Raw genomic sequence first — 18494 nt, forward strand, 5'->3', positions numbered from 1 at the left:
AGTCCTGGGTGTTCTTTGGAAGGACTGATGCTAAAGCTGAAACTCCAGTACTTTGGCCACCTCATGCGAAGAGTAGACTCATTGGAAAAAACTCTGATGCTGGGAGGGATTAGGGGCAGGAGGCGAAGGGGACGACAGAGGATGAGATGGCTGGATGGCATCACCGACTCGATGGACATGAATTTGGGTGAACTCTGGGAGTTTGTGATGGACGGGGAGGCCTGGCGTGCTGCGATTCATGGGGTCGCAAAGAGTTGTACACGACTGAGCGACTAAACTGAACTGAAATGAAGAGATGAGGGTTAATGTGAAGGGGAAATGTTATCTAGGCTAAGGGAACAATGTGTCATTTGAAAAACTGCTGCAGAAAATGACGAACTTTTTAGTTTGAGAGAAGAATTTCTCTTTCTGTGCTGTGGAAGTATAGCGCCTTCTGTTTTCTTGAACTATATGCTAAGGTATTTCATTTTATAGAATTGGCATTTCTTTCCTGTGTAATTTATAGTTACATAATTTTCTTATCTTGGCAGTTAAAAACTTTTTCAATGAATGTTGCCAGATAGAGAATTAGAAGGACTTCCCAGGTGGCTCAGCGGTGAAGAATTTGCCTACTAGTGCAGGAGACGTTAAGAGACATGGGTTCCATCCCTGGGTCAGGAAGAGTCCCTGGAGAAGGGAATGGCAACTCACTCCAGTATTCTTGCTGGGGGAATCCTATGGACAGAAGAGCCTCGTGGGCTACAGTCCATGGGATTGCAAAGAATCAGACATGAGTAGCAACTGAGCATGTATGCAGAAAGTAGAACCACAGGCTGATAATAATGGTCATTCAAGAGGCCACACAGAGGTTAAGTGGGTACTTTTGGGAGTAGAGCTTATATCTTAGCTATTTTTCTCTTCTTAACACTAACTGAGAATTCTTGCCCAGAGTTCAAAATGGGTTTTGGGTGGCTGCTCCTCCACTGTTATCCATTTGAAACAAATTTTGGTAAATGAAAAAACAGATATTGTGAAGTTGCTAGTTAATCGAGTAGTTGTCTGAAAATTAAACTGATAGCTTAAAGTAGATGAATAACATTTTTTAATTTGAATAACATTTTTTTACTCTTCAGTATTGTTGTTGTTGTTCAGTCACTCATTTGTGTCTGACTCTTTGCGACCCCATGGACTGCAGCATGCCAGGCTTCCCTGTCCTTCCCCATCTCTTAGAGCTTGCTCAGCCTCATGTCCAGTTGAGTTGATGATGCCATCCAACCTCTCATCCTCTGTCACTTTCTTAAGTATACAAAATCTTAAGTATAAAACCTTACTATCCTTAAAAAGTTTTAGTTGCTGCTTTTCTTCACCCCTTAATTTCCAATTTTGGAAATGTTGCCCTACAGCGCGTATCAGGTACTATGTTAGTGTTAGAATTTTGTCATTCCTAGGGGAAAAGAATCTGCTGATTTCTTTAAAAATACATTGGAAACAAAATGGTGTATTAAATAAGGGTAATATATATCTTTCTGACTATTTCTAAAAGTAAAAGCCTTTATTTTTGGTTGCCAACGATGCTTTGCTGTTTGATTACATGTGCTTTGTTGAATAGAAATACGAGTTTTGTAAGGCTCAACTTTTAAAAGTTCTTGCTTGTTTTAAAAAACCTAATGCTAAATAGTTCTAACTAGTGTTATTAATTTGAAGAGTATGAATACTTTGAGTAACTTAGCTTGTGTTCTCTCATTACCTTAAACAATAATCTTTCATCTGTTGTAACACATGATTATGAAATATTCATACTTTGTTCTAAGGGAATTAGTACTTTACATGAAGTGTAGTTTTTAAGCATTCATACCTATTTTTTCACTTGGAGTTCCTTTTCAAGAGTAAAGTGTACATTTAAACACAAAATAGCTTATTTTTGTTTAATTTTTTAGGGCTGCTTTGGAAGAAGTGGAAGGAGATGTGGCAGAATTGGAACTGAAACTTGATAAGGTAAATTTTACTTTAACTTTTTAAAACAGTAGTTCCTGTTTTGCATACTGATTTGTGCCTACAGTGCCAGATGGGTCACGTGATTTCTTTTATATCCATGAAGGTAAATGCTAATATTATCCCGATTTTACACATGCAGAAGTTGAGGCTAGAGATGTTAAGTAGTTGGTTGAAAATTTAATCTAAATGCCAGAGCAAGAATTTGAACCCTGTCTGACTAGACATCTTTTATACTGTTGGAAGTTTGTTTCCTTCTCCATCAAATAGATTGCAGTATAACTTTTTGTTGCTTAATGGATAGCATATGTAACCGAACCATTCTTGGTTGTATATTTGGGTTTGGCCGTGTTCAAATATAAAAATTTTAATACTCATTCCCTTTTTTAAAGCTTAATGCCAGAAATACTGAATATGTATTTACTTAATAATTGATATTAAATTGTCATATTCTATGCAGGGGTAAACGTACATTGATTCCTATCTTCTGTGTTAATTATTGATAATCTCTTTTTTTTTGTCTCTATCTCAGAAATGTTACCTGTTGTATAACAGAAATATAAGAATGAATAAGACATGGCTTCTGATTTTAAGTAACCGTTGTTGATTGTTAAAATTTCTGGAGACTAAATGTGTTTATTTGAAATACTTTTTCTGAAGATAATTTTCTGTTTATTTACTTATTATTGTAAATGGAATTGTTTTGGAAAGCAGTGCTTATCAAATGTTACTGTGCATAGGAATATGTGGGGTTTTTGTGAGAATACAGATCCAGATTCAGTAAGTCTTAGTATCTGAGATTCTGTTTGTGTAGCCAGATTTTAGGTGACACCAATGCTGTTGAATAGACTGCACTCTGAATAGCAGTGATGTAAGATACATTAATTAGACTGAAGATTTTCAAATGTTTTGAAATTATGCAATATGTATATATAATGTAAATAGTATAGAAAATATATAAAGCAGTAGCTATTAGTTATATATATAAGACAAAAATTTCAGAAAATGTTTAGTAATAAGTTATTTTTGTGCAGTACACTGTAATTTTCAAAGCACTTTGATAGAGTGTGTTTCGGATTTTTACAATGGTCCTGTGAGGTAGGTGGGGCAAGCGGATTATTTCCATTTTCTAGATGACAGTGGCAAAGCCCCAAAAGTAAAGAGGAGGTGGTTCAAATCACTGAGCTAGAAAAGGCAGAGCCAGGGTTAGAATCCCATCTGTTTTATTTTTAGTTCAGCACTCTTCTTGGGCACCACTGTACTCCTGGGTCTATGTTGAGGGGCACATGCTACCTGAAAGTTTTCTGAGGAACCCTAGCAAACTTCAGGCAAGTGTTTTTAAAAACAAATGTTAGAATTTTTGGTAAAGATATTATTTTCAGAAATGTTATTTTCTGTTTAAAACTATGTGTATGGGATCATTGTTACTGTTGTCATCATTATTATTATTTCACCCTGATGTATTACATTTATTTTTGAGGACTTTATGAAACAAAGTTTTTAAACTCTTAAGGTAGATAACAGAAGATGTAGCTTTGATTTTCTGGTAGATGTATGAGAGAATATGTAGAAGGATAAAATTTCTTTCTTTCTTTTAAAAAGAATCACAGAGTAGTGCAATAAGGGTATCCATTTTCTCTGGGTAGATTTGCATCTAAATCAAACAAAACACTATGTGTCAGGGGGGACCTCAGAATTTAAAATATCTAAACAGACTCCTCCTACAGTATTTTTGTTAATGATTTTGCTTTTATGAGCAGCTATTTTTTGGTTTCACCCCTTTATATCCTTTGGTTGGGGTTGAGGGACTGGTAGAATCTTAAACGAAAAAATCCAAATCTAAAGCAAGTTGTCAAAGTATTGCTATTTAGTACTAAGAACTCTAAACCCTTTCTAGAGTCTGTATTAGGGCTTCCAGGTGGCTCAGTGGTAAAGAATCTTCCTGCCAAGCAGGAGATGCCGGTTCAACCCCTGGGTTGGGAAGATCCCCTGGAGAAGGAAATGGCAACCTACTCCAGTATTCTTGCCTGGGAAATCCCATAAACAGAGGAAACTGGTGGGTTATAATTCATGGAGTTGCAAAAGAATCAGACACAACTGAGCAACTAAGCAACATCAACAGAGTTGGGCCAGTAAGGACATCATGGAAACTTTGACACTTTTAAAAGGTATTTCTCTACTTTAAGATCTTGATCCCTTATATAATGTCCCTTACCCAAATTCTTAAGCTCTCATTGAACATTTTTACTCTAGAATTATGAGGAGGTACAATTAGAGAAGAGGCCTGTGAGGAGCAAGAACTGGTTGTTATTGAAGGTGGTGGCATTAGTGGAGGGGAAGGATTATCTAAGGCTAGTTTAGTGATTTCATAACTTTGTGCAGGGCAAGTTGTACCTGTAATATCATTGCAAATCATGGCAGCGACAGGTTTAACTAGTTTGCTGACTTAGCTTATATTTGTTTTGCTTGTAAATATATGCCATTGGTAGTTATATTCTTTCTAATGAGTAGTGCTCCATGAATGAATGGCATTATTTGACTAGGTCCAATTATTTATCCATTCTGCCTGGTATTCTGGCATTGGCAACATCACAGAGCATCATAGTTGCCATCTACGTATAATTTCCATATCTGTTTAATCTTCTCATTGAAATGGCTTGCTCCTTTTTAAGTAGATACCCTTTAAATTACAGCTCAAGTACTATCAAACTTAGGTTTTTTTCCCCCAGATATTACATTATTTCTTGCATTTTTACATCTTACATTTTAAAATTATACTTCTATTTAAATTATTTTAATATTATGGCAATATTTGGTTTATAACATAGTCTAGTAGGAAAGAGCACAAAGCCTGGAGCAACACTGCCCATATATGAGTCAGGCTCTACCACTCACTAAGCCATACGGGCCTCGAGCAAGTTCCTAAACCTTCCTATGTCTGAGTTTCTTCGTCTCCAAAATGGGGAAAATAAGAGTATCTATCTCATAGGGTTATTATGTGAATAAGATGTGTTAATACATGTTAAGTGCTTTGGCACATGGTAAGTTCTAAATGAATGTTAATGTTGGTGATGTCTCTTCAACAGACTTAGGTCTGTCTTGAAGACAGAGTGTCTTTAACGGGAAAAATCCCCTCATTTTAGTGTTAGGTAAAAATCTTCTGTCTTTGTAGATTATATAATGTGATTTAGTTACAGCTATCTTCACTGTCATCTAATAAGGACTTTTGACAGCTGGCAAAGTATTTATGTATCTCCAAGTCAGTCCTTCTCCCGAGTAACTGCAGTATATATTTGATTCAGCTATATGACACATTCATTTTCTCTCCAGCTCCTGTGATAGTGACCTTATTTTAATTCTGGTACCTGTTTCACCGGTCAGATGCTATGCCTTGTTGCTCAAAGTTGTAATCTCTGAAACTGGAATAATCTTTGATACCTTACTTTCTAATGGGAGTCTCTGGTCTTTTCAGTTCTCATCTTGGACTCCTCCTGCTTCTGTTTTTCAGGTTTATCTAGATCTCTAGTCTTTTAAGCCTGTCTACTTACAGAGCTCTTTTTTATTCACGGTACTTTTAATTAAGATTAAATTCACCTAATATAAAATCTACCATTTTAAACTTTGCAACTCAGTGTTTTTTAGTATATTCACAGTGTGTACAACTATTGCCACTACTTAACTTCAGAACATTTCTCTTACCCTAATAAACTCTATACACATTAGCAGTCACTTCCAATTTCCCTCTCCCTGTATACTCTGGCAACCACTAATTAATATTCTGTCTCTATGGATTTGCCTATTCTTATACATTTCATATAAATGGAATCATGCAATATTTGACCTTTTGTGGCTGGCTCCTTTCACTTAACATAATGTTTTAAAAGTTCATCTGTCTATGTTGTAACATCTTTAGTATTTCCCTTTTCATGGCTGAATAATATGCTGTTGTATGGATATACCATATTTATCTTTTCATCCATTGATTGACATTCGGGTTGTTTCCACTTTTTGGCTATTATGTGTAATACATCTGTGAACCCTTCTGCTGCTGCTGCTGCTAAGTTGCTTCAGTCGTGTCTGACTCTGTGCGACCCCATAGACGGCAGCCCACCAGGCTCCGCCGTCCCTGGGATTCTCCAGGCAAGAACACTGGAGTGGGTTGCCATTTCCTTCTCCAGTGCATGAACATGAAAAGTGAAAGTGAAGTCGCTCAGTCATGTCCAACTCTTAGCGACCCCATGGACTGCAGCCTACCAGGCTCCTCTGTCCATGGGATTTTCCAGGCAAGAGTACTGGAGTAGGGTGCCATTGCCTTCTCTGGTGAACCCTTCTAGTCTGCTCTTAGTTTTATATCATCATTTCTCTTCTGAAGACCTCCATTTTCTTTCCACAGCACCTATTCTGCAGAATTTTGACTGTATTTGTCTAATCTTCTATATTCTTTATCTCATATCTGGGCCTCAGAGCCCTTCAGGAAAAGTTACACACTTGTTTGGTGAAACGGATTGGTGGGATTCTTGATGCAAAGCAGTTTTTTCAAGACTCAGTCAGGTTATCTTACTATCTTTCAGTTCATTTCAGTTCAGTCACTCAGTCATGTCCGACTCTTTGTGATCCCATGGACTGCAGCACGCCAGAGGCCTCTCTTGTCCATCACCAACTCCCTGAGTTTACCCAAACTCATGTCCATTGAGTGGGTGATGCCATCCAACCATCTCATCCTCTGTCATCCCCTTCTCCTCCTGCCCTCAATCTTTCCCAGCATCAAGGTCTTTTCAAATGAGTCAGCTCTTTGCATCAGGTGGCCAAAGTATTGGAGTTCCAGCTTCAACATCAGTCCTTCCAATGCATATTCAGGACTTATTTCCTTTAGGATGGACTGGTTGGATCTCCTTGCAGTCCAAGGGACTCTCAAAAGTCTTCTCCACAGTTCAAAAGCATCAATTCTTCAGTGCTCAGCTTTCTTTATAGTCCAACTCTCACACATCCATACATGACTACTGGAAAAACCATAGCCTTGACTAGATGGACTTTAGTTGACAAAGTAATGTCTCTGCTTTTTAATATGCTGTCTAGGTTGGTCATCTTCCAAGGAGTAAGCATCTTTTAATTTCATGGCTGCAGTCACCATCTGCAGTGATTTTGGAGCCCCCAAAATAAAGTCAGTCACTGTTTCCCCATCTATTTGCCATGAAGTGATGGGACTGGATGCCATGATGTTAGTTTTCTGAATATTGAGCTTTAAGCCAACTTTTTCAGTCTCCTCTTTCAAGGAGACTTTCATCAAGAGGCTCTTTAGTTCTTCTTCACTTTCTGCCATCAGGGTGCTGTCATCTGCATATCTGAGATTATTGATATTTCTCCCGGCAATCTTGATTCCCAGCGTTTCTCATGATGTATTCTTCATATAAGTTAAATAAGCAGGGTGACAATATACAGCCTTGTCGTACTCCTTTTCCTATTTGGAACTAGTCTGTTGTTCCATATCCAGTTCTAACTGTTGCTTCCTGACCTGCATATAGGTTTCTCAAGAGGCAGCTCAGGTGGTCTGGCCTTCCCATCTCTTGAAGAATTTTCCACAGTTTGTTGTGATCCACACAGTCAAAGGCTTTGGCATAGTCAATAAAGCAGAGATAGATATTTTTCTGGAACTCTCTTGCTTTTTTGATGATCCAGCGGATGTTGGCAATTTGTTCTCTGGCCTTTTCTAAAACCAGCATGAACATCTGGAAGTTCATGGTTTACGTATTGCTGAAGCCTGGCTTGGAGAATTTTGAGCATTACTTTACTAGCGTGTGAGATGAGTGCATTTGTGTGGTAGCTTGAGCATTCACCTTTAGCAGCTCTTATATTCACTGTTCTCTCAAGATTTACCAGCTTATTCTTCATTTTTAGTAGAGGAACTTGTGTCTTCCTTTTGATGGGAACATTTTATTTCTTGCTTTTAATCTGGAAACTTAACAGAATCTGTCCTTAATCCATTCCACACACACACACATTTGAGTGATAAAAGCACCCCTTTTCCTATGCACTTCCAGACTTAACTTCTTTGAGAAAGACTTTGCTTTAATCACCTCTCTCTTTTCCCTCTCTACATCTTTAAATTGTCCTCTTTTCTAATATAAAGCCATCATCCTCTGTTTGCCAGAGAGATGCCCTAAGCCATGCTTCTAAGATGTAGGGTGTCTTTATTGTTTCCCATTTCTTTTCATATATTATGTGAACACCTTTGCTTTGCCCACAATGTTTTTCCTGATCTGGCCCTTGTGTACATTTTTGCACTGAACTAAGCTCCTTAGTGGAGAAGGCAATGGCACCCCACTCCAGTACTCTTGCCTGGAAACTCCCACGGACAGAGGAGCATGGTAGGCTGCAGTCCATGGGGTCGCTAAGAGTAGGACATGACTGAGCGACTTCACTGTCACATTTCACTTTCATGCACTGGAGAAGGAAATGGCAACCCACTCCAGGTTCTTGCCTGGAGAATCACAGGGACAGGGAAGCCTGCTGGGCTGCCGTCTATGGGGTCGCACAGAGTCGGACACGACTGAAGTGGCTTAGCAGCAAGCTCCTTAGTGCTTCTGGTTTACCCTGCCTTGTAAGCTTCAGGGTTAGCTCATGCTTTTCCTAAAGTAGTGTCTTATTACCCTTATCTGATTGACTAATTCCTGTTGGTCTTCAGGGCTTTTCTCAAGTGTTTCCTTTTGCAGGAATCCTTCTTTGAACTCCATAGTCCTGGTCAGATGTTCTTCCTTTATTCTCTTTTGCATAGTTTTGATGAGCATAGCAGTTGTGTTTGTGCTAAATAGAATTTACCTGTTTTTCTAATGGTTAGGATTTTGTTGTTGTTCAGTTGCTCAGTCGTGTCTGATTCTTTGTGACCCCATGGCCTGCAATACACCAGGGTTCGCTGTCCTTCACCGTCGCCCGCAGCTTGCTCAGACTCATGTTCATTGAGTCGATGATGCCATCCAGCCATCTCATCCTCTGTCTTCCCCTTCTCCTACCTTCAGTCTTTCTCAGCATCAGGGTCTTTTCTAATGAGTCAGCTCTTTACATCAGGTGGCCAAAGTATTGGAGTTTCAGCTTCAGCATGAGTCCTTCCAGTGAATATTCAGGGTTGGTTTCCTTTAGGATTGACTGGTTTGATCTCCTTGCAGTCCAAGGGAGTTTCAAGTCTTCTCCAACACCATAATTGAAAAGCATCAGCTCTTTGAAACTGAGCCTTCTTTATGGTCCAACTCTCACATCCATACATGACTACTGGAAAAGCCATAGCTTTGGACTATATGGACCTTTGTCAGCAAAGTAACGTCTCTGCCTTTTAATACGCTGTCTAGGTTTGTCATAGCTTTTCTTCCAAGGAGCCAGGTGCCTTTGAATTTCATGACTGCAGTCACCATCTGCAGCGATTTTGGAGCCCAAAAAAATAAAGTCTGTCACTGTTTCCATTGTTTCCCCATCTGTTTGCCAGGAAGTGATGGGACCGGATGCCATGATCTTCGTTTTTTGAATGTTGAGTTTTAAGCCGGCTTTTTCAGTCTCCTCTTTTACTTTCATCAAGAGGCTCTTTAATTCCTCTTTGCTTTCTGCCATAATGGTGGTGTCATCTGCATATCTGAGGCTATTGATATTTCTCCTGGCATTCTTGATTCCAGCTTGTGCTTCATCCAGCCCAGCGTTTCTCATGATGTACTCTGCATAGAAGTTAAATAAGCAGGGTGACAATATACAGCCTTGACATACTCCTTTCCCAATTTGGAACCAGTCCGTTGTTCCATGTCCAGTTTTCACTGTTGCTTCTTGACCTGCATACAGATTTCTCACAAGGCAGGTAAGGTGGTCTGGTATTCCTGTCTCTTGAAGGATTTTCCAGTTTGTTGTGATCCACACAGTCAAAGGCCTTAGCATATTCAATAAAACAGAAATAGATTTTTTTCCATATTAGAACAGAGATTTTTTTTTTATTTAACGTTGCTCCAGATTCCAGGGTAACAGTTTTAAATTATACTCCCGAGATCCTTGTGTTGTCTTCTAAAGTTTTCCTGAGCTGTTTATCCTCTTCTTGGTGACCCCACTTCCCATGCTGTCATTACCCTTCCTTCTAGATCAGCTCCACTTTCATCTTTATTATGTTTAACTTTCACCCAAGATATTGTTTGCTTAAAGAAAATGTTTTGTGTGAAATAAAAAAGAAGGGCTAGAAAAAGAAACGGAATGGACAGGAAAAAGAGAAAGATTAAAAAGGGAAAGATAAAAAGAGGGAATGGGGAAAAGGAGAAGCCCAGTTCTAAGATTTAGTATAGTGCCTAGAAAGGTAGGCATTGGAGAAATACAGTTGATTAATCAATTCTGCTCTGATAGTCTGATACTAAAAGGACCAGCATGACTCACCCACCGTACCCGTTTACTTCCCTTTCCTCCACCATATACAGTTGTGTTTTCAAAAAATCTTTTGTCAAACTGCTTGCTCTGCCTAAGTTTCCTTTTATTCTTTCCAAGAGATGCTTAATACATTTTTGTGGAGTTAAGTTACAGTGTTGAATTTAACTTGATAAAATTAAAAATTAACTTGATTGGTGGTTGGTGTTATAAGACACTCTCTGCATCCTGAAAGGTCATCTTTTGTTTTTTGATACAGCTCTCTTATGATTTACTTTATAAGCCAAAGGGAAAAAAAGAACACTTTTTGTTTAGTTTCGATTTATTGATGAACTGTAATCTTAACTAGGCAAACTCATGTGGTTATTGATAATACTTGTTCAATTAATTAAAAATTTTTTTCAGTTATATAATGTGTTTCTTTTTCAGCTTGTGAAACTCTGTATTGCAATGATTGATACTGGAAAAGCCTTTTGTGTTGCAAATAAACAGTTCATGAATGGGATTCGAGACCTGGCACAGTATTCTAGTAATGATGCTGTAGTTGAGGTTAGTATTATTAAACTTAGTTACAATGATCAATGCAACATGTTATTAAATAACTATATTTATGTACCTTATTAATAATAGTGGTGGTCCTTAAAATCAGAAGTGGAAAAGCTAACACCTATTGGTGCTATCTTATATAATCCTGTGTTCTAAGACAGTTAGAAGGTGATGGTTGATCTATGTTGTAAATGTCTGTTTACTGTACTTGCTGATAGATGAGCTGAAGCATCTAGAAGGGCACCTGAGCAGGTAGGGTAGGATCAAGTTTATTAGTGCAAGCAGAGAACATTAACTTAAGACTAGTATCTAACTGTACATTTGGGGGGCTGCATAGGAAAGTTCTGGTCAACTAGCTATGTTAGCTTAGACCCCCTGCTATATTATGTGGTATTATAATGTTTCTTTTATGAGGAATAATAGCTAGTGAAAAAAATGATGTAATTTGATAATTATGTGATTCATAGATACCTAAATGCACACAGTCTTAATACACTCACTTTTAACTTTTAGGTTTATATATGCCATTTCAATTAGTTAGTATAATAATATTGATAGACAGTTTAATTCTTTGACTGTTCTTGAGTTTCATGTTACTACCTGTAGACTTCTATGCAGACCATGTCTGAGAAGTAGTGAGATTGTCCTAGTGAGAAATAAATGTTACTGTTTACACTGTAACTTGATCTTTCTGTCACAAATGCTGAAATTATGTTTTTCTAGCATATATTAGTAGCTCTTAAATAACTTGGTTTTCTTTTGATTTCTTTCTCAGACAAGTTTGACCAAATTTTCCGACAGTCTTCAAGAAATGATAAATTTTCACACAGTAAGTGTTAGTAAGTAGGGGTTATTATGGCCATGCTAATGCTTTATTACTTTTCTTTGGTGGCAATATTTTATGGAATTACGTAAGTTGAAATTCACAGACTTTGATTTATTAACAACTTTTTAGTTGGGTGGATCTAAAATGCATGTGTGTGTGAGAGAGAAAAGATGGAACTATACATGTGTATTATTTCCCATCCTGTAATAGTGAACTTTAATTTCAATGAAGTGCACACTCATAAAAGTTAGTTTTTTCTCTTTAAGTTGTGCCTTTGTAAATTGTTAAGCAGTTATTTCAAGAAGAAAGACAGATGTACAAGTCATCATTCTAAATTTGGCTATTTCTTTTAATTACAAATATATCCCCTGTGTCTAATAAGTTGCTAATATTAAAGACTGTTGTATTCTTTGAGCTATTTATGTGTGTGTTTAAGATATGAGGACAGATCTTTAAGAATGAGGGATATATATTACTTTTGGAATGTGATGAAATGCCTTTATACATTTTATAAAAGTTTACTGAAAATATGGTACTTTGTAAGCTATATATTTTTTATAATTTTTAAAAAATCTAATATGTATGACGTATAATTATTCAGTGTTTCAAAATTTAACTGTTTGTGAGAGGGGAATATCAATACTTAAATTCTTTGTAAATTCTGCTACTTTCTGGTTTTTAGTTAATTTGATTTTCTTGTTTTTTTGGGGGGGGACAACATATTAAGGATGAATTGATCTGATAATATTTTAATTGTGGTTCAAATTTTATTTATACCAAAATTATCATGTAAAAGTATCTTCTTCAGTTTCTGCTGTCAGTTCTTTTGGTTACGTATCTAGATGTAGAATTGCTGGGTCATAAGTAATTCTATGTTTATCTTTTTGGGAAAACATCAAACTGATTTCCACAGAGGCTACAACATTTTACATTCCCATTTACATCCCTACTAGCAATGTATGAGTGTTCCAGTTTTTACATCTGGGTCAACACTTGTTATCTATCTACCTACCTATCTATCTACCTTCCTTCCTTCCTTCCTTCCGTTTTGTTATAGCCATTGTAGTAGGTGTGAATTGGTATCTTATTGCGGCTTTGATTTGCATTTCTTGCTTGACTAACGTGGTTAAGCATCTTTTCATGTGTTTATTGACCATTTGTGTATTTCCTTATGCCATTGTTACCATTGTTGTCCGCTTAAGTAATTTGCCCATTTTAAAATTTATTTAAATTGAATTTTTTGTATATTGTAGATATTAAATCCTCATCAGATGTATGATATGTAAATAATTTTTCCTATTCTGTAAGTTGTTTTTTTACTTTCTTGATAAATGTCCTTTGATGCATTAAAGTTTTAATTGTTTTATTGAAGTACAGTGAGTTCACAATGTTATGTTAGTTTCAAGTGTTTAACAAAGTAATTCAGTTATACATATATATATATATATTCTTTTTCAGATTTCTTTCTATTATAGGTTATTACAAGGTATTGAATATGGTTCCCTGTGCTATACAGCAGGTCCTTGTTATTTACCTATTTTATATGTGTTAGTCACTCAGTCGTGTCCAGCTCTTTGCGACCCCATGAACTGTAGCCCACCAGGTTCCTCTGTCCATGGAATTCTCCAGGCAAGAATATTGGAGTGGGTTGCCATTTCCTGCTCCAGTTTTATATGTAATAAGGTATATATGGTAATCCCAAACTCCTAATTTATCTTCAACTACACCCCCCAACCCCCCTGCCAACTGTCCCCTTTGGTAGCCCAAAGTTTGTTTTCTGTGTCTTTGAGTCTGTTTATGTTTTGTAAATAAGTTCATTTATATCAGTTTTTTTAAGATTCCACATATAAGTGACATCATATGATATTTGTCTTTCTCTCTCTTACTTCACTTGGTAATTTCTAGGTCTATCCATGTTGCTATATTTCATTCTTTTTAGTGGCTGAGTAGTATTCTAGTATTATGAGTAGTTGTGTGTGTGTGTGTGTGTGTGTGTGTGTGTGTATACCTACACACCACATCTTCTTTATTTATTTCTCTGTTGATGGACATTTAGGTTGTTTCCATGTCTTGGCTACTGTAAATACTACTGCTATGAACATTGGGGTGCTTGTATCTTTTGAAATTAGAGTTTTCTCTGGATATATGCTCAGGAAGGGGATTGCTGGGTCATATGGCAAATCTGTTTTTAGTTTTTTAAGACACCTCCATACTTCTCTATAGTAGCTGCACCAGTTTACATTCCCACCAATAGTGTATGAGGGTTCCTGTCCCTCCACACTCTCCCCAGCATTTATTGTTTTTGGATTTTTTTGATGATAGCCATTTTGACTGATGTGAGGTGTTCCTGAGATACTATGATTTGATTTGCATTCCTCTAATAATTAGTGATGTTGAAAATATTTTCATGTGCCTGTTGGCCATCTTTGGAGAAATACCTGTTTAGGTCTTCTGCTTATTATTGATTGGGTTGTTTTCTTTTTTTGATTCTTAGCTTTGTGAGCTGTTTGTATATTTTGGAAATTAATCCCTTGTCATTTGTAATGTTTGCAAATATTTTCTTCCATTCTGTAGGTTGTCTTTTCATTTTGCATCTTTAAGTTGGTTTATTTCCAGATATTTCATTCTTTTTGATGCAATAGTAAATGGGGTTGTTTTCTTAATTTCTCTTTCTGATATTTGGTTGTTAGTGTATAGAAATACAGTGAGTTTCTGTACGTTAATTTTGTATCTTTCAACTTTGCTGAATTCATTCATGGGCTCTAGTAGTTTTCTGGTAGCATCTTTAAGATTTCCTGTGTAGAGCATAGAAATGCCATGTGCAAACCATGACAGTTTCACTTCTTTTTTTCCAGCTCAGATTCCTTTTATTTCCTTTTCTTTAATTTCTGTGTCTGGGACTTCCAAAACTATGCTGAATAAAAGTGGTGAGAATGGGCATCCTTTGTCTTCTTCATTATCTTATAGAAAATGCTTTCATGTTTTCATCATTGAGTGTGATGTTGGCTGTGGACTTGTCATATATCGCCTTTATTATGTTGAAGTATGTTCCCTCTATGCCTATTTTTGGACTAGTTTTTATTATAAATTGATGTTGAATTTTATCAAAAGCTTTTTCTGCATTGGTTGAGATGATCATATGGTTTTTATTCCTCAGTTTGTTAATGTGATGTTATCACATTCATTAATTTGCAGATATTGAAAAGTCCTTACATCTTGGAATAAATCCAACTTGATCATGGTGTATCATCCTTTTAATGTATTGTTGGATTGAGTTTGGATTCATATTTTGTTGAGGATTTTTACATTGTGTTCATCAGTGATATTGGCCTATACTTTTCTTTTTTGATAACCTTTTTCTGGTTTTGGTATCAGGGTGTTGGTGGCCTCATAGAATGAGTCTGGGAGTGTTTCTTACCTTGCAGTTTCTTGGAATAGTTTCAGAAGGATAGGTATTAACTCTTCTCTAAATGTTTGGTGGAATTCACCTTAGAAACCATCTTGTCATTGGCTTTTATTTGCTGGGAATTTTAAAATTACTGATTCAGTTTATGTACTGGTAGTTGACCTGTTCGTATATTCTGTTTCCTCTCGGTTCAGTCTTGTGAGAGTGTACCTTTCTAAGAATTTGTCCATTTCTTCTAGTTGTCCTTTTTAATTGGTGTATAGTTGCTTGTAGTATTCTCCCGATGATCTTTTGTATTTCTGTGGTGGTGGTTATAACTTCCCCATTTTCATTTCTGATTTTCTTTATTTGGTCATCTCCCTTTTATTCTTGATGAGACTGTCTAAAGGTTGACATAGAAATATTTGCAACAGTGACAGGTTTACTTCTCTTCCAATTTGGATTGCTTTTATTTCCTTTTCTTCTCTAATTGCTATGGCAAGGACTTCCAAAACTGTGTTGAATATAAGTGGTGAGAATGGGCATCCTTACTGTTGATCTTAGAGGAAATGCTTTCAACTTTTCATTGTTGAATTAGTTATCTTTTCAAAGAACCAAGTTTTGGTTTCATTGATCTTTCTGTTGTTTTTGAAGTCTCTATTTCATTTATTTCTGCTCTGATCTTTGTGATTTATTTTCTTTTACTAACATTGAGTTTTGTTTGTTGTTCTTTCTCTAGTTGCTTCTTATGTAAGGTTAAGTTTTGAGACTTTTCTTGTTTCCTTAGGTAAACTTGTATTGCTATGAACTTCCCTCTTAGAACTGCCTCTGCTGTATCCCATAGGTTTTGGATAGTAATTTTACTCTTTTAGGCATTAGTCTTTAGACATTTAAAAATTTCCTCTTTGATTTCTTCACTTGCTTAGTAGCATATTTTGTAGCTTCCATCTGTCTGTATCTTTTCAAGTTTTTTCTTGTAGTTGATTTCTAGCTTTATAGCCTTGTAGTTTGAAAAGATAGCAGCAATATTTGATTTAATTTCAGTTTTCTTAAATTCACTGTGGCTTGCTATATGTCCTAGCATGTGATGTATTCTGGAGACTGTTCCATGTACACTTGAAAAGAATGTGTGTCCCACAGCTTTTGGATGGAATGCTCTATAAATGTCAGTTAAGTCCATCTGGCCTAATGTATCATTTAAGTCCCATGTTTCCTTATTGATTTTCTGTCTGATTAATCTGTCCATTGATGTAAGTGGGATGCTAACGTCCACCACTTTATTGTATTAACATCAGTTTCTCCTTTTATGTCTTTTAACGTTTGGCTTATATATTGAGGGGCTCCTATGTTGGGTATCTGTGTATTTAAAACTGTGCTACCTTCTTTGTGAGTTGATCCTTTAATCATCATGTAGTGTCTTTCTCTGTCTATTGTTTTTATTTGACAGTATATTTTGTGTGACACAAGTATTACTATTCCAACTTTTCTTTTGATTTCTAGTTGCACTGAATACCTTTTTTCCATCCACTTACTGTCAGTCCATATGTGTCTCTAGATCTGAGGTGAGTCTCTTATAGGCAGCAGGTATACAGGCCTTATTTTGGTATTTATTCAGCCAGTCTCTGTCTTTTGGTAGGAGCATTTATTTCATTTACATTTAAGGTGATGATAACCAATATGTATGTTCCTATTGCTATTTTCTTAATTTTTTTGGATTTGTTTTTGTAGGTATTTCTTCCTATTTTCCTTTTTTGTTCTCTTTATTGTGGTTTGATAACTCTCTTTAGTGTTCTATTTAGATTATTTTTTCTTCTTTGTGTGTATATCTATTATAGATTATTGTTTTGTGGTTACCATGAGATTTTTATATAGGAGTCTATATTTGTATGTGCTTGTTTTAAATTGCTGACCTTTTAATTTTCAAACACATTTCAGATAAACTTCATTTGTACTTGCCTCCCTCATAATCACTGTTTTGGGTATTATATTTTGCATCAGATTGTTTTGTGTATCCCTTAACTGCTTATTGTGGATACAAATGATTTTTACTACTTTTGTCCTTTAACCTTACTATTAGCTTTGTTTTTGGATTGTTTCCTACCTTTTGTGTGTGTTTGCTTTTACCAATGAGCTTTTCTGTTTTGTAATTTTCTTGTTTCTAGTTGTGGCCTTTTCTTTTCTGCCTAGGGAAGTTCCCTTAGGATTTGTTGTAAAGCTGCTTTGGTGGTGCTGAATTCTTTTAGCTTTTGCTAGTCTGTAAAGTTTTTGACTTCTTCATCAAACCTCAATGAAAGTCTTACTAGGTAGAGTATTCTTGGTTGTATGTTTTTTTCTTTCATCGCTTTAAATATATCATATCATTCTCTTCTGGTGGGTTAAGTTTTGCTGAAAAATTTGCTGATAGCCTTATGGGAGTTCCCTTGTATGTTATTTGTTACCTTTTCCTTGTTGCTTTTATTTTATTTTTTACAATATTGTATTGGTTTTGCCATACATCAACATGAATCTGCCACAGGTGTACATGTGTTCACCATCCTGAACCCCCCCTCCCACCTCCCTTCCCTTACCATCCCTCTGGGTCATTCCAGTGCACCAGCCCCGAGCATCCTGTATCATGCATCGAACCTGGACTTGCGATTCGTTTCATATATGATATTATACATGTTTCATGCCATTCTCCCAAATCATCCCACCCTTGCCCTCTCCCACAGAGTCCATAAGACTGTTGTATACATCTATGTCTCTTTTGCTGTCTCGCATACAGAGTTATCGTTACCATCTTTCTAAATTCCATAAATATGCGTTCATTTCAGTTCAGATCAATCACTCAGTCGTGTCCAACTCTTTGCGACCCCATGAATTGCAGCATTCCAGGCCTCCCTGTCCATCACCAACTCCCGGAGTTCACTCAAACTCATGTCTATCAAGTCAGTGATGCCATCCAGCCATCTCATCCTCTGTCGTCCCCTTCTCCTCCTGCCCGTGATCACTCTCAGCATCAGAGTCTTTTCCAATGAGTCAACTATTCACATGAGGTGGCCAAAGTACTGGAGCTTCAGCTTTAGCATCATTCCTTCCAAAGAATACCCAGGACTGATCTCCTTCAGAATGGACTGGTTGGATCTCCTTGCAGTCCAAGGGACTCTCAAGAGTCTTCTCCAACACCACAGTTCAAAAGCATCAATTCTTCGGCACTCAGCTTTCTTCACAGTTCAACTCTCACATCCATACATGACTACTAGAAAAACCATAGCCTTGACTAGGACCTTTGCTGGCAAAGTAATGTCTCTGCTTTTTAATATGCTATCTAGGTTGGTCATAACTTTCCTTCCAAGGAGTAAGCGTCTTTTAATTTCATGGCTGCAGTCACCATCTGCAGTGATT

The 18494-nt window shown here is 36.7% G+C and overlaps 1 protein-coding gene across 1 annotated transcript in view; it reads left to right on the plus strand.

Annotated features, from left to right (window-relative positions):
- Positions 1–18494, plus strand: part of ACAP2 (ArfGAP with coiled-coil, ankyrin repeat and PH domains 2) — a 173145-nt gene that overhangs the window by 60719 nt on the left and 93932 nt on the right. Inside the window, exons 2-4 of the mRNA XM_010834416.1 lie at positions 1917–1974; positions 10783–10902; positions 11675–11728. Of these exons, the coding sequence (XP_010832718.1) occupies positions 1917–1974; positions 10783–10902; positions 11675–11728 (232 nt within the window). The remainder of the gene's footprint in view (positions 1–1916; positions 1975–10782; positions 10903–11674; positions 11729–18494) is intronic.

The sequence above is a fragment of the Bison bison genome, unplaced genomic scaffold (genome assembly GCF_000754665.1).
Source record: "Bison bison bison isolate TAMUID 2011002044 unplaced genomic scaffold, Bison_UMD1.0 scf7180017864032, whole genome shotgun sequence".
NCBI classification, from domain to species: Eukaryota; Metazoa; Chordata; class Mammalia; order Artiodactyla; family Bovidae; genus Bison; species Bison bison.